General features: G+C 34.4%; 1 protein-coding gene across 3 annotated transcripts; it reads left to right on the forward strand.

The window, feature by feature from the left end:
• Positions 1 to 1,565: 1,565 nt before the first annotated feature.
• Positions 1,566 to 15,132, forward strand: MTF2 (metal response element binding transcription factor 2). 3 transcript variants are annotated; one of them, XM_010139440.1, is made up of 14 exons: positions 1,566 to 1,762; positions 1,897 to 1,978; positions 3,509 to 3,604; positions 3,976 to 4,076; positions 4,416 to 4,564; positions 5,808 to 5,903; positions 6,987 to 7,055; positions 7,872 to 7,995; positions 10,256 to 10,323; positions 10,704 to 10,874; positions 11,559 to 11,677; positions 11,845 to 11,890; positions 12,034 to 12,138; positions 14,204 to 15,132. In XM_010139440.1, the coding sequence occupies exons 3-14, from the start codon at positions 3,529 to 3,531 to the stop codon at positions 14,556 to 14,558; spliced, it is 1,479 nt and encodes a 492-aa protein (XP_010137742.1). In that variant the 5' UTR covers positions 1,566 to 1,762; positions 1,897 to 1,978; positions 3,509 to 3,528; the 3' UTR covers positions 14,559 to 15,132. The 3 variants fall into 3 exon arrangements, with proteins under 3 accessions (XP_010137742.1, XP_010137741.1, XP_010137743.1); XM_010139439.1 differs by having other exon boundaries at positions 11,559 to 11,667; positions 11,832 to 11,890; XM_010139441.1 differs by lacking the exon at positions 10,704 to 10,874.
• The last annotated feature ends 216 nt before the right edge of the window (positions 15,133 to 15,348 follow it).

Below are 15,348 nucleotides of genomic sequence, written 5' to 3' on the forward strand. Positions count from 1 at the left end.
TCCCTAGTCACCTCTCTGAATATTTTTAATTTGGGATCATGCAAGACTTAAAGTGGTGACTCAGTTGTGCTGTGAGGATGCCATAGTTATTGGGCTAGGTGGAATGCTTGCCTGGCCCGTTACGGCTGCTCTTACTGTCCTGTCATTGTTTAGACTTACACTGATTTTAAATACGCTTTAAACAGCTGTCTAATTTTCATGTGTCTAACCTTCTTGATTTAAACTGCTTAGTACCAAAAAATTGATGATTGCTCTCTAGAATATTAAATTTAGTGGGTTTTGCATATTTTTGATGTTTTAAGCCATTATAATTCTGGTTTTATTTTCATACTGGATGTGAATAGTACACTTTTTAGGGAGAAGGGATTCCATTCTCTTTGAAATTTCAGAGTAACTTCTCTAACATCTGAATAGTAATTCTCATCAAACTGTATTGATTCATTTACTGTTTTTGTTGGTGCTTTATGATTAATTCAAATGTGTGTGGTGCTGATAATGTACATAAACTATCCTGAGTGAGGAAACTTTGCTCTTTGAATTGACTATCCTTTTTAACTCCCTAATCTGTCCTCGTGTTTGCATTATAGTTATAAATACATTTAGTGTTGAAAGAGAAAATACATTGGATATAGGAATGGGTGTTTTATAGTCTCAAATTTTGCCTATTCCTTATGAAGTTTCTTCCTTATGCATTATCTGGTCCTACTGTATAATTTTTACTGTTTGGAGTGTAGTGTTTCATATACTACTACACTATATATTGTGGAATGTATGAGGAAAAGATAATTGTTGATTCAAGTAACTTATTTGCAGCATTTCTTCATACATGGAACAGATTTTTTTCATCCTTTTTCCTCTTTGATTCTAAACAGAGAGGAGGACTTATTTTACTCTAGAATTTTAACATGTAGAAACTTCTCCTGTGCTGGAATCCACTACAGCTGTGCTTAGCAGCAAAGCATGATGCTGTGTTGGAGGTACTGGAGGTTCATAGGGCTCAACATGTTTGTTTTTTTATTTCCTCCTATGTTTTTTTTTTTCATTATTTTTATTCTGATTAAGTAACTGCTGAGTACCATGTTACCTGTCAGTTACTTCTCTCCTTCCAAGGTAATGTAGTTAGAATTGGCTTAAGACCTTTTTAGCTTCCTTGGAATTTTAGAAAACTGTTAGTGACTCAAGTTACTAATGTTTTGTGTAAATAATCATGTATTGAATGTTTTTGATGCAGTCTTTGGTGCTTCTGGTGACTTTAGGAAGAGTCTCAGAGCTGGAAAGTGTGCGTCTCCCCGTCCTCATTTACACTAGTTGACTTCATAGGAGATTTTTGTTTATATAAACTTAGCTCTTTCAGATTTGTAGAGTCTTTTATGGTAGTGGAGGCACTGTGTATGCGCTGCATATGCTGCTGCATAAAGTCTGAAAACATGACCAGGTTTTTAGTTACCCAAACTGGACTTAAGTGAGTGAGTTGTAGCTGTGAATCATGTTAATATTTAAAATATATATTTTCTTACTTTAACCTAATTCTGATTACCTTTTCTCTTGCTTCTCTTTCTTTAGAGACTCTACAGCGGTGGGTAATTCACTGGTCCATAAGCGGTCTCCTTTACGTCGAAGCCATAAGACCTCATCGTCTCTGACCAAGCTGTCGTTACGTGATGGACAAAAAGCCAAAAAGCCACTGTGTAAATTTGAAGAAGGTCAGGATGTCCTAGCTAGATGGTCAGATGGCTTGTTTTATCTTGGAACTATCAAAAAGGTAAACAATCTTTTAACTTCAGTGGAGTCTGACAGTATATGTTGGTTAAATATTACAGTGTTATTGTCTCAGTATTAAATACTTTCGTCTTTAGTCCTTTTACTCATGGTTTCCACTCCATTTTTGTTTTTCAGATAAACAAACTGAAACAGAACTGCTTTGTTATATTTGAAGATAGTTCCAAATCCTGGGTTCTCTGGAAGGACATACAAACAGGCAAGAACTTCAGTGAAGTAGTGATTGTTTGGTATTTTATTTGTTTAGATTATTATATCTGTAAAAATAAATCACTGCATTATATTCTTGTATCCTAAAGAGCAATATAGTTTAATGTGACCCAGGATCGTGAATTAGGCAAACTAAGAAAACAAACAAATAAACTCCCCAAACTTATTTTCAAACAACTGTTTATTATTGCAGTTACTTTTCTGTTTCTTTGTGGTTTTTTATTTTCACATAAGAATGTGTAGGGAGGGAAGAACACTTCTAAAAAGAATCACATTTGAGTTTATGTGGATGGGGATAGAGTAAAATACTCCATCTTAACAGAAAATTCCAGGCCCTAATTTACACTGACTTTATGCCTTCTTATTGTTTTCAGTTGAAATAGCATGGTGTGGAAAGAAACCAAAGGCTGCCAAATCCTAGATTTGAATGGAGTTTTCACATTGAAAAGTAACACTATGACTGTGGCACATAAACTGTTACAGATTTTGGAGTATTTATATAAAGAAATGTTCAATTCAGGGAGGTGCTGTATATTAGCTTCAATTTCCCCCCACCCCACCCTGGTATTTGGGAAGTAGCTGGTATTTTGATAATCTAATGTTAATGAAACATGGATGACAATTTCAGTGACAATTTCGTCTGAAAATCAGTTACAATTTCCTCATCATATAAAGGCAATGAAAATCTGATCTGGCTCTTGCTGATTCTTGATGTTTAAACTAACCACTTTCTCTGCTAATAGAAGAAGCAAAAAATCAACTGCTTTATTTCTGAGTAGTTCTTAAAACATTGCTGTTCAGTTTCTGTATAGTAGTCATTTATGATTCATTCATTTATTGTAATTATCAAACTTTAGTGCATGAGTATAATAACGTGTAGATTAAGAAACTTGTCTGTTAATCCAGATTTTTATGTTTATGTGGTTTAATTGGAGCAGGATGTAGTTTTGTTTCCAGTTTGCAAGCTAACATTTTTTTGTTATCTCTACTGTTACTGTGTGCTTTTGTATGCTTATGGATATGTTTAAAAAGTAATAATGTATTTCCTAAGACTGTTGGAGTTTAATATTAAAAAAACCTTGGACAGATCTGTCAAAGGTATGCACCAAACTGTGCACGTATTTACAGAATAAGAAGCACAAAGTACTGTAAATACAAAAAATATCTATTGGTTGTCCAGATAGGATTTGTTAATGCATATTTTTTTAGCTTGCAACTACATTCTTTATTCAGCTATTTAGTTTTTATTGATATTAAAGAACCATGGACTGCATAGTAAATAGTCAGTATATAGCCTTTAAATATCAGATTGCCTGTGATAAGTGACATAAATATTTGTAACACATAGAGTCTGTACAAAATGTCTGAATTAATTTTTGTTAGGAAGTTTGTCTCTGTATCAGTATGTTTCTACAGTGCATGGATCTCTAACAGAAATTAGGAAGAAGACTATACACGTGGTAACTGTTCCAGCTGCAGATGTAACCTGAAAAAAAATCATACTTTTATCTTTGTCTAGGAGCCACTGAAAGTGGGGAAATGGTCTGTACAATATGTCAGGAAGAGTATTCAGAAGCACCGAATGAAATGGTTATATGTGATAAATGTGGGCAAGGTAACTAGATTCTTTTCTATTTGCTGCATTTTAAAATGTTTTGATTTGTTTTGTGAAGGAGGATGTTTGTCTGGCTGTGACTGACTGCTCAACTGATCTGAAATTATATAGCCTTTAGTGGCTATTAAAAGCTCAGTGAATAGAGATAATCCATGTTAAAGTGACTAACACTAGTTCTGTGAGTAACGTTTATTTTTTTTCTGCTAAGAAAACTTAAAAGACCATTTTGAATGTTTTACCAATCTTTTTGATCAGATTTTTGGCACTTAATGATGGCTAATGCCTTATAGTTGCCTTAAAGTTACATATAGTTTGTTTTGTGTAAGCTTCTTTTGCTATTCTAATAACACTTTGATAATTTTTTAATGCAGGTTATCATCAGCTGTGTCATACACCAAATATTGATTCCAGCGTTATTGAATCCGATGATAAATGGCTCTGTCGACAGTGCGTTTTTGCAACAACAACAAAGGTGTGTTTCTAGAAGAACGTCTCTTAATACATCCCATATTGCAGGCATACTTTGCTTTGAAGTTGAAACAACAAATAAAAATAGCTTATTTTCAGTTATTTCCTTTTTGTTGACTTAGAATGAAAGTTTTATGTGTTGAGAATAATACTCATTTTAAAAACAGATTTCAATTTGCTTTCAATTTATTTTTGAACAAATATGCTAGTATTAAAACATAAATACAGATGAAAGCATTTTACTTGACAATATACAAATTTTGCTAACTTCCAAATGAAAGGATTTGAAAGTTTCAGAAGTATATTATTAGTTTTGTAAACTAATGTGTCTGTTTTGGCCCAGAGGGGTGGTGCACTTAAGAAAGGACCAAATGCCAAAGCACTGCAAGTCATGAAACAAACATTACCATATAATGCAACAGACCTGGAGTGGGATGCAGGCCATAAAACCAATGTCCAACAGTGTTACTGCTATTGTGGAGGACCCGGAGAGTAAGTAAACATAAAATACAAGAACTTTTCATGTAATGCAGCTGCAAACTTTGGCCCTGCTCCTGTGGCCCTTTGGCCCTTTTACATGTGAACCTGTTATTTTTTGTTTCTGTTGTGTATAGGTGTTAAACTGGATGCAAGGTGGAATTTTGAGTTTTATATGCATGTATGTATTTAAAATGGTTTGTGGGAAATACATTAGTAATGGCTTGCATTCTCCTATCGTGTCTTTTGGTTTGTTTTAGTTCTCTCATGTGACCATCACATAACATGACCGTCCATTCTACAACAAGCAAGAAATTTTTTTTGCATTTCTGTATAATGTGTTGAGATTGGATGGAGTTGTATGTTGATACTCTTTCAGTTCTAGGCAGTGTTTTTTCTGGTGTTAACTCAGCTCTGTCATTAATCACAAATAGAAACGCATCTAGAGTTTAGTTTATTACGTTTTGTTGGAATAGACAGCTGTCTGACTTTACCATAACATCATACCCTGGGTTGCAGTTACTGACAGGGGAAAGTCTTTTCCTCTTGTGGCATTATGGAGTCCTCTGCTGGTTTGTTCTTACAAGAAAGACAAGAAGAGAATGGCTTAAGCGGGTGGAGATGAATGCTCTGGTGTCTCCAGGAATGAGTGAATGAACTGAAGATTTGAAGTCAAAAGTCCCACAAAAAAGGAAAGCCTTTGAGTTTATACTCACAGACAGAGCTCTGCTTTGAGGATTTTGCAGACTTGGACAAACATCACCTTTAATTTTGCACGGTTCTTTTTCTCAAGGGAGAAACTGAAAAAGGAAAAGGAAAAAAAAGTGTAAACTGAGAGGTTCATCTTGAGGTTTCAAGTAGTTGAATCCTCAGAACAAATGTTTATGACTTAATGCGTCTGTGTCATACTTTGTAAAATAACAAGGAGCTAGTTGGTATGTGATATGGACCTTATATGGAGGTTCTGAATTCTTATTATTGAAAATTAAAAGGTGGTTGTGAGAGGAAATTAAATTTTTATTTTCTTCATTTAATAACTTAACCCATCCTTTTACTAGACTTTCTTTTATTAGACACTCTTTTTCTAGTAAGGATTCATTATAGAACTAAATATTAACAAAATATCCCTACAGATGACTGTTTTATAAACTGTGAAAATTAGCTTGGGTCAGAAGATCCCTTGCTATTTAATTTAAACAGAGCGAACAATTTTCAGTAGCTTATTTAACACATCCTGTTTTTCTTTCTGTTGGTGAAGCTGGTATCTAAAGATGTTGCAGTGCTGCAAATGTAAGCAGTGGTTTCATGAGGCTTGTGTGCAGTGCCTCCAAAAGCCAATGCTTTTTGGTGACAGGTAAGGAACTTAAGCTGTACTTTATGGTTGTCTTTATTTAAAATGTGGAGAGAATCTCACATACAAGCTTTTTTTTTTTTTAGGTATCCTTAATAAAACAGTTTTTTCCAAAAACGGGGAGAGATGTTTTGTATATTATTATACAAAAAAAGTGTGTGTTCAGGTGCCAGGAAAATACAGTTCTTGTCAGTTTAATGAAGGAGGCTGGTGTCATGGGTGGTGGAGAGGTAACCAATGGGTATTCAAACTCTTCCTGTATTCAGTTTGAGTGGAAGTCTATTATATTATACTGCTGGCTACAGGGGAGATGGGAAGCTTTGAAGGAGACCATTTCAGTGAGCATTTAGATTAGATAAGGGCTTGCAAGTTCACATTGTGTGGGGACTAATCTCTTGTATGCAACGGGTATTATGCTTCAGGGTCTGCTGTCTGTGTGTGTGCAGTAGTAGTTCCTTGTACTAACAGTATAGTGAAGTGGAGAAAGCTGGAAGGATAGTTCGACTGGGGGACTTCTGTACATCCTCTGTTCATGTGTGACAAGTCGGGGCAAAAGGAAATTAGTGCTAGTCTGTGCTTTCGTTTTGAGAGGGAACTTAGAGTAGCTGGTGTAGATGAGAGAAAACTGGAGAAAGGAATCAAGGATTATCTCATTCATTATCTATTAGACTTTGTTTTGGCTGTTAGTTGTGCTGGAATGTTTCTGTGAAGATTCTGAGTTAGAACCCAGAAACACATGGGTCCTTTAACTGCAAATTCACACTGGTGCACAGGTTTCCGCATTTGAGAGAATGGAGTGGGGACATTGCAGAACATCATCACTGATGCAGTCGCAAGTTGAGGGGAGTATGAAACAGTGGAGAAGTACCTTGTATCTGTCCTGATAGGTACCAGTGCAGATTGTGGAAGTTGATAAAGGAAGGGGGAGGATGAAGGAACTCTGAAATATCATATGGCTGGGTTTCTAGCCTGCTTAACTTGAATTTTTTTTTAATAACTAGGGTGTTAAAACATTAAGAGAGTCTGTGTGTGTACAGACACCCACTACCCAGACACATGTACTTATACATATGTATATATTTTTAGGTTTTATACGTTCATTTGCTCAGTTTGCAGTTCTGGACCAGAATACCTCAAACGTTTACCCTTGAGATGGTAAGTATGAGTTTTAAAAAAAAAAAAAAAGGGGGTGAGTTGAATCCACGTTCTGCTTTTCTTTCTGGTATATTGTTTCTCCTTGCAAAAAAGGGAGATCCACTTGCTGTAGTTGTGCTTACTGCTTGTACGAACAGGGATGACTTCCTTCAAAGTTTAACGTAGAGATAAATTGCAGTTGTGTGCTCTTGATTTATTCATGGGATTGTTCAGTAAGGTAGCAAGCAACTACTCATTTGCCATGTGAAGATTGAGATATCTGAACAAAGTCTTTTTTGCAGGTTTACGATCTTGCTGTTAGATAAGTCAAACGTAGTGAGCACTAGAGTACACGTCTTGACACGTTTTATAGTAGTTTCTTTCAGACGTAATGATTACTTCTAGTTTGAAATCTTTGGGTATAATTTCTAATTTGGGATAGTTCAATTTAGAGGATAAATGTGCTAAAAAATAAATGGTGCAATTTACCTTGTTAAATGTATACTTGAATGAATTCAGAACTGATATGTTCATGTATGAGTTAAGACTTACTTAAATATCCCATGGCTTAGACTAGTTTTGGAGTTCAAAAGAACATCATGACAATGAGATGAGGCAGAGGTGAAAGTAAGATTCAAGGCAGAAAAAAATCACTTGAGAAAGAGGAAAAAACGAGGCTTTGTGATGTTGTTCCCTGGATTGAATATTTTGAGTCCTGCTTTGTTTCTCTAACTACATTGTGCTATTAATATCTTTTCTACTGAATTATTTCAAATACAAGCAATTGGAAGAAAGACTGTTTTCTCTTTTTTTAATTCAAATATTCCTGAATTCTAGGGTAGATATAGCACATCTATGCCTTTACAACCTAAGTGTTATTCATAAGAAGAAATACTTTGATTCAGAGCTGGAACTCATGGCCTACATTAATGAAAACTGGGATAGATTGCATCCTGGTGAGGTAAGTAAAGCTCCTTCTTGCATTTCTTCACAGCATATATATATAGGTCCTGAAAGTCAGCTAACTATGACCTGTTATTCTGGATGTTAAATCCTCTATTACCTTAAAATCTGGTAATCCCAAATGTTAAGATCATGATCTTTAATTTCTTTGCAGAAATTGAATGATTTTTAAGTGTTGTATGTCCTTCTGAGCTGTAAAATTTCTCCAGTGGTCCATGTAGCTATGTTGTTATCTGCATGGCAACTTTATTTATATTTGACCATTTATTCTTTGCATATATATGTATTTTCCTTTCACTTTCCATTTTTCCTTTCCATTTTTACTAGCAGACACAATTTGAGAATCAAATGTGTGTTCTTAGCTTAAATGAGTAATCACTTCTCATAAATAACGGAAAATAGTTTAGACTACATATGTCTGTAAGTATCAATAGTTCATTAGACAAAGTGCTCATGCATTATTAAAAAAATTAGTGTCACGTATAGACATCTGGTTTACTTTGTATAAAACCTCTTAGCTAAGTCAATTTTGTCTTACCAAGTCTCAAGCTTTAGTTAAAGGCTGCATAAAAAGTACTTCTCACACTATTTTTTCAATAGAATGAAATGTTTTGGTTGTCTTACTGTACAGTTTTAACAAATACTTAAAAGAGGTGTTTAATGTTGACTTCTGTTTCTTTTAATATTTTGGGAAATGTAGAATAAATTAAAGTTTGTTTATTTAGCATAATATAATTTTCTTTGGATTTAACATAATTTCGTGTCAGAACAGCTGGTCAGAGCAGCTGTGGTGTGGATGGGGTGAGTGGAGCTATCTAGCTGCCAATGACTGGGAGCACGTGTGCTGTTTCTTAGAAGTTGAAAGGCTACAGTCATCCTTGTGTGCTTCCCCCTTTCTGCTCTCGATCCATCCATGCTCAATCTATGTGAAAAACACATAACTAAGGGAGAGGAAGGAGAGGCAAGATACAAAATAAAGAAACCCATCTCTTTGTTAAATAGTACTTTCAATTCCATAATCAACCGCACCTTCAAGGAAAATACTACTTTGAAGTCTGAAGACTATGGTTTTTTTGAAGGAGTAGATCTTGACGAAATGTGTAAAAATGATGTTGAGGAAATCTTCAAGACTTTATTCTGAAAAGATTATAAATGTCCCTAGCTAAGTTGGGAAAAATTGTCTTGTAAAAAATTGAGGCAAATGTGTTTTATTATTTTGGTTAATCTGTTTTCTTTATTAAAGAAATGAGTCAAGGAATAACATCTATGATAAAATGGGTTTAGGTTTTTTCAATAGTCTTAACTTTCTATCTGTCGTGTTTGGTCAGAATTGTATTCTTTAGAAAGTATTTGACAGTTCTGGGTTTTTTTGAGCTGCAAATGTTGTGCAGTCTGCTCTGTATTATTCATACTAATTGTGAAGTTTATGAACTGCCAGTTCTATAATTAAAGATAAATTCACTGCAGAGCAAATTGGACATAAGTTTGGGAACATTTTGGCATGTCAGCTGGAAATATAGTAGCTTCACTTGAATTTAAAAATAGCTATCTAACTGTAAAGGCAATCTTACTTTAAATTGTTATATCAATGTTATATCCACTTATTTATAGTCACTGTCATACTTACTCTGCTTTATGTCTCTGTAACTCGTAAGTGTGCAATTTTTCGGAGGGAAGATTCTGTGTTTTGAGAGTTTGATAGGGACTAACTTCTTCAGACTTTGGTACAAGAAAGTAGATTAGACTGGATCTTAGCAAAAGGGGCATGAAAAAGGTTTGTATAGAAAAGAACAAAACACAAAAACTTTTCTGGGTCTCTTCCTTTTTTTTTTTGGATCATCTTAGTAATGTTGGCAAAAAATGGGAATTAGATCCTGTAGCCGGTTTTTTGGTTCAAATTATCTCAGATAAAATAACTAAGCTCTTAGCTCAATACAGTTATTTTGCTTGCAGTCTCAATTAATTTAAGAGTACACAACAGAAGAATTCTTGTTAGAATACTTCTTTGAGATTTCTTGCGCTTCTTACAAGAGAAGCTCAATTCTTTGGCCTGGTCTTGATCCTGATATGAATTTGGATCTAAATCACAGAATATATGGGGTACTGATTAGTATGCTTTGGGGTTAGGTAGTTTCTGCAGCTAATAGTTCATAACTGTACTTCACATCCAAATCTGCAGTTACAGTGTCTCAGAGTAACTGGAATCTTTCTATTACTAAAGAATTCAACAGGTTAAATGATTTCTTAATACTTCACAGCTGGCAGATACACCAAAACCTGAAAGATATGAGCATATACTGGAGGCATTAAACGATTACAAGACCATGTAAGTTATTGGTTCTTTTTGTTCTAAATATTGTCTGTTTAATCAGATGTAGATTGCAGTGCTCAGTCTGTCTGATAAATGTTATCTGCAGCCAAAGTGATTAAATTTTAAATACCGATCTATTTCAAACTATAACATCTCGTAACTGTTTGAGTGGAATCCACATCATGAGAGGAAGAAAAAGTTGTTTTAACTTCCATCCTCTTTCCACTTCACATTCTGTGTTTGAGAGTCAGGATTGCGTTAGGGGAAAGAGGAGAATAAAATAATATTAGAATGAATATTTTAATTTGCATAATTTTGTTTTGCATGCATGCTGTTATTTTAAAAGTTGCTTTCCCTGGTGTCAGAACTTTGACAATTAATTTCAAAACATCTAGGTTTATGTCTGGAAAAGAAATAAAGAAAAAGAAGCATTTGTTTGGTTTAAGAATTCGTGTACCTCCTGTGCCACCAAATGCTGCTTTCAAGGCTGAGAAAGAACCAGAAGGAACATCTCATGAGTTCAAAATTAAAGGCAGAAAGTCATCTAAACCAATCCCTGATGTGAGGTAAAATAACCCAGTCATTTGAGCAATGTTGTGGTAAATCAGGGCTCCCTTGGGTATATATCTCTGGAGCCAACAAAAAAGGCCTTTTCATTGTAGAATGTGTTTGTGTATATATATATATTTTTTTTAATAACTGTAAAGGTGGACTATTTGCAAGAACAAGATCCTAGAGAGAATTTAATTAGCTTTGTATTGGGAACCTTCAAAAAAAAAAAAGAAAACCCCACAAAACCAAAAAGACCCAACATGAAACTTAGCAGTAAGAACAATAGAAAATATCCCAACTTTGCTATCATTTGGGAAACAAAATCTTTTGCCTTTCCGGAGCTCTTATGCAACGATCTAACTAGAATTCTGAATAGGAAGTATGATGTGAGATTGCAACTTCTGTTGGCAAATGTGCCATTTTTTTACGAAGTGTGATCATATAAATAAGCAACGTTTAACACTTGTTCATCCTTTTTCAACATTAGGGAATCAGTAACGTCACCAGAAAGATCTTACATCTGTTTATGTTATTCTAGAGGCAAAAATGTGCAGCTCTGCACCTGACAACTTAGATTTACCAGAATAACCTAATTTAGCTCAATGTTTTAGCAGTAGGCATCTAATTGTGTATTCGTTGCCAAAGGAAATATGTATTACCTTCAATAAAACAAGTACAAAATATAAATTTTCTTCTAGGGAATTAAGTAATGGTGTAGAAAGAAAGGGGAAAAAAAAATCAGTTGGTCGTCCACCTGGTCCCTATACAAGGAAAATGATTCATAAAACTCCAGAGTCATCTCCTCTGGTAAGGTTTTGTATTTTAATTTTTTTTTTTTTTACTTTTCCCCCTAAATGGATTATAATTTTTGAAGAAAAGAATCATCAGTTAATCTAAATCATGATAGTCCTGTATTCACCCTCAAACAAAATTGATGCAGCACTTAAGTATTTCTTTTTTTTTCTCTTTAGGATAATGAACCAGTTCCAGTGGTAGAAAACCCAGCTTTGGAATTACCCTGCAGTGTTGGGTAAATTAAAAAAAAAAAATTTAAAAAGTAACCCCCCTAAAACATTATAATACCATGTCATTTGTTTGCTTCAGAAAAGTCAGCTCAGTTTTTAATGTAAGATTATTTTCATTACATGGCAACCCTGTTATCTTGTGTATCAGGAAATCTGATGGAACTGCACATTCATCCAATACCTCAGATGTGGAATCCACAGGTGCTGCCAGTATGAAAGAAACTACCTCATCTAGCATTTCCAGACATTATAGGTAATTGTTCAATTACGGTCTGCTGTAAAGATTAAGATTTGCAATATATTCATTTTAATAACATTTTCTGCAAGGGGAGACGGGAAACAATTGGTTCAGCAATACTTAACCCTTAATAAACAGAAGTTGCAGGAATCTCCAAGCGATACCATGCCAAAGCACAATATGTAGCGTTCCGAGTCTTGTTTCTTAAAACCTGAGGTTCTGTTGTACTTTCAGTCAGCTCTGAAGCATCTGGCTAACTTTCATGAATCCTGAGCCAGGCAGTTTCAAAGAAATTGCAGTTTAACGAGATTCATGAAGATGAGAGTCCCAAAACAGCAACCCACATTTACAGGAAGACTGTTTCCTGATTATCTGTGGCCTAGTCATTGCCAGTGCTGTTTTATTGTTTTTTGTTGTTTTGGTTTTAGTTGAAGCTTTGGCAAAACAAAGGTTTAGAAGATAAGGTAGGAAGTTGACTTAAGTTATGAGAAAACAGACTAAGAGTGTTGCAGATCTGGTGGGAGCGTAAATGGAGAACTGAGGATATTGCAAAGGAGTATAACGTAGAGAAAGTGGTAATTCACTGGGATTTGGAGTTATGAGCAACCGAGACTCATAGCAGAGCTATAACTTGCATGGGGAAATCTAAAGAAATAGGCCAAAAGAAAGCTAGTCTTTATTCTGTTTACAATGCACAGGGTGAGGAGTTTTGTGCTCACTACCTACTGTTCATTCTTGATGTAAAATATGTAGTTAAATTACGTTTACTGAAAAGAATTAAACTCTGTAAACGCTTCCGTAGCTTAGCTTTCTATTAAAGGCCGCAAAAGAGCTGATGTGTACCTGGAATTAATTGTGGCAGTTTTTGGTTTTGTACGTTTGTGTATTCATGTTAAAGAATAGTAAGTATGCTGTCATTTTCTACAGGCAATAGAGCATGAAAAATTTTTGGCACAATCTTCACAAATAAATTCTTAACTACAATTGACTCTTAGGTGAACAAATTGTTACTTGAGCTTTTCCCCCCTCTCAAGTTCAGCAAACATAAATTGCTTCTTCACTGAGGTACATGGATCCTCAATCTGCTTCGTCCCCTCTCTTTCTGGTTCATGCTATCAAGTGCTTTCATGAGTCATGTTAACGTACATTACTGCTACACATATTCTTTCTTCAAAAACTCATGCTTAACTTCCAGACTTGGGAGATTTTTACCTCAGGACTTAAGTCACTGTTTTGCATTTCTGCTCTTTTTGTTAAGAAGATGCACTCTTCTCCTCAGTGTGTTACATAGGAATCTTGAACATTGAAGTTCCCATATCATTTAAGTTAGTACTTGATGAAACATGTTTTAATATCTGCAAATTATAGATATAGGTTTTTTACATAAGGATTTATATCTTGAACTTTTAATATTTGGATGATGGTTTATTCTTGGATAATGTCAGAAGCTTCTTTTTTCATTACCAAATGTAAATCTGGTGTGGATTTTGGACATACATCTTTTTCTGGCCACATACAATAAATCTTCAGAAAGTCATGTGCTATAGAAAGCAGTGGTGCAGAATAGATTTTTGCAATATCTTTCATATGTCAGAGTTTTAATTTATTGAGATAGATTCACCTTTAAAAATAACTATGCATAAATTCATTTTTTATTTACAGTCCTAACTAACATTAAGTCTCAAACTCTTCTATAGTAGAGCTTTTGTATTTGAGGCCTACCTGTGTATTTTTAATTTGACAATTTCATGCAGACTTCTCGGAAGACAGTCTTAAAGCTTTTCATAAGAAAGCAATTAAGCTGCATCAAAATAGCACTCGTAATGTATTCAGGCATAAGTTGTTATCATTTTGCTAATCTTTCTGATGTTTTGTTAAATTAGTACAGTTTTCCTTATGTAAATAATCTTTATTTTGCAAATGCCATATTTATAGTCATCTATCTGTAGGCAACAAGTATTTTTATCAGTGAAAATAGAACAAAGAAATAATCATATAAGTTGCATAGAAATAACTGATGATAAAGGAATTGTTCTGACTGAGTTTCTTAGAGTTAATGCTGTTTCTTCTTTTTTAACAGTTTATCTGACTCAAGAAAAAGGACTCGTACAGGAAGAACTTGGCCTGCTGCAATACCACATTTGAGGAGAAGAGGTCGCTTTCCACGAAAAGCACTCCAGACTCAAAATTCAGAAATTGTAAAAGATGATGAGAGCAAGGAAGATTACCAGTATGATGAACTCAATACAGAGATACTTAACAACTTAGCAGATCAGGAGTTACAGCTCAATCATCTAAAGAACTCCATTACTAGCTATTTTGGTGCAGCAGGTAGAATAGCTTGTGGGGAAAAATACCGTGTTTTGGCTCGTCGGGTGACACTTGATGGAAAGGTGCAGTATCTTGTGGAGTGGGAAGGAGCAACTGCATCCTGACTGTAGGACTGAACATTATGTTCACTGCACTGTCATCTGTAAGTACAGTTCGTAATGCAGAGCCACGAGAGAAATGTGTCTTTAAATGTGTTCTAAAAACAAAACAAAACCAGTTTAGCCTTAACATGTAATTGTTATCATTACAGCTCTTGTGATAAAGACTTATCTTTTTAAAATCTGATCTGAAACTTAAATTTTTTAACCTGAACATTGTTAGATTGTTTTAGGTTGGGATATTTTGGGTTACAATTGCTTAAAAATGTGCATGGTGTTTAAAAAAAAAGACATTTTCTAGAGAACATTCCATAAATACAGTTATTGTGACTTAGAGAAAATATTATGTAGATAGCACAAATCTTTGAAAAATTTTGGTTTGTTTTCTTACCCAGATGTTTGCAGAAATGTATTTCTATTTCAATACTTTCTAGATTTCATAAGTGCAGTGTATATAATGCGTACTGAAGACTGTAAAATACTGAAGTTTTCTTTCAAAGTGTAAAAAAAAAAAAAAAAAAGGAAAAATATATTGAGCCTGTAAATTGCTCTGTGACCAGACTTCATTGTTGTCTTAATATATTCTTTGTGTGTGTGTGCGTGTGCATGTGTGTGTGTATATACATACGTATATAAGCACACACATACTTGTGCGTGTATAATATGGAAGACGTTAAAATACTGAAGTTTTTTTTAAAAGTTAAAAAAAAAAAAAAAAAAGGAAAAATATATTGAGCCTGTAAATTGCTCTGTGACCAGACTTCATTGTTGTCTTAATATATTCTTTGTGTGTGTG

This window comes from Buceros rhinoceros, unplaced genomic scaffold (genome assembly GCF_000710305.1).
Source record: "Buceros rhinoceros silvestris isolate BGI_N320 unplaced genomic scaffold, ASM71030v1 scaffold25797, whole genome shotgun sequence".
NCBI classification, from domain to species: Eukaryota; Metazoa; Chordata; class Aves; order Bucerotiformes; family Bucerotidae; genus Buceros; species Buceros rhinoceros.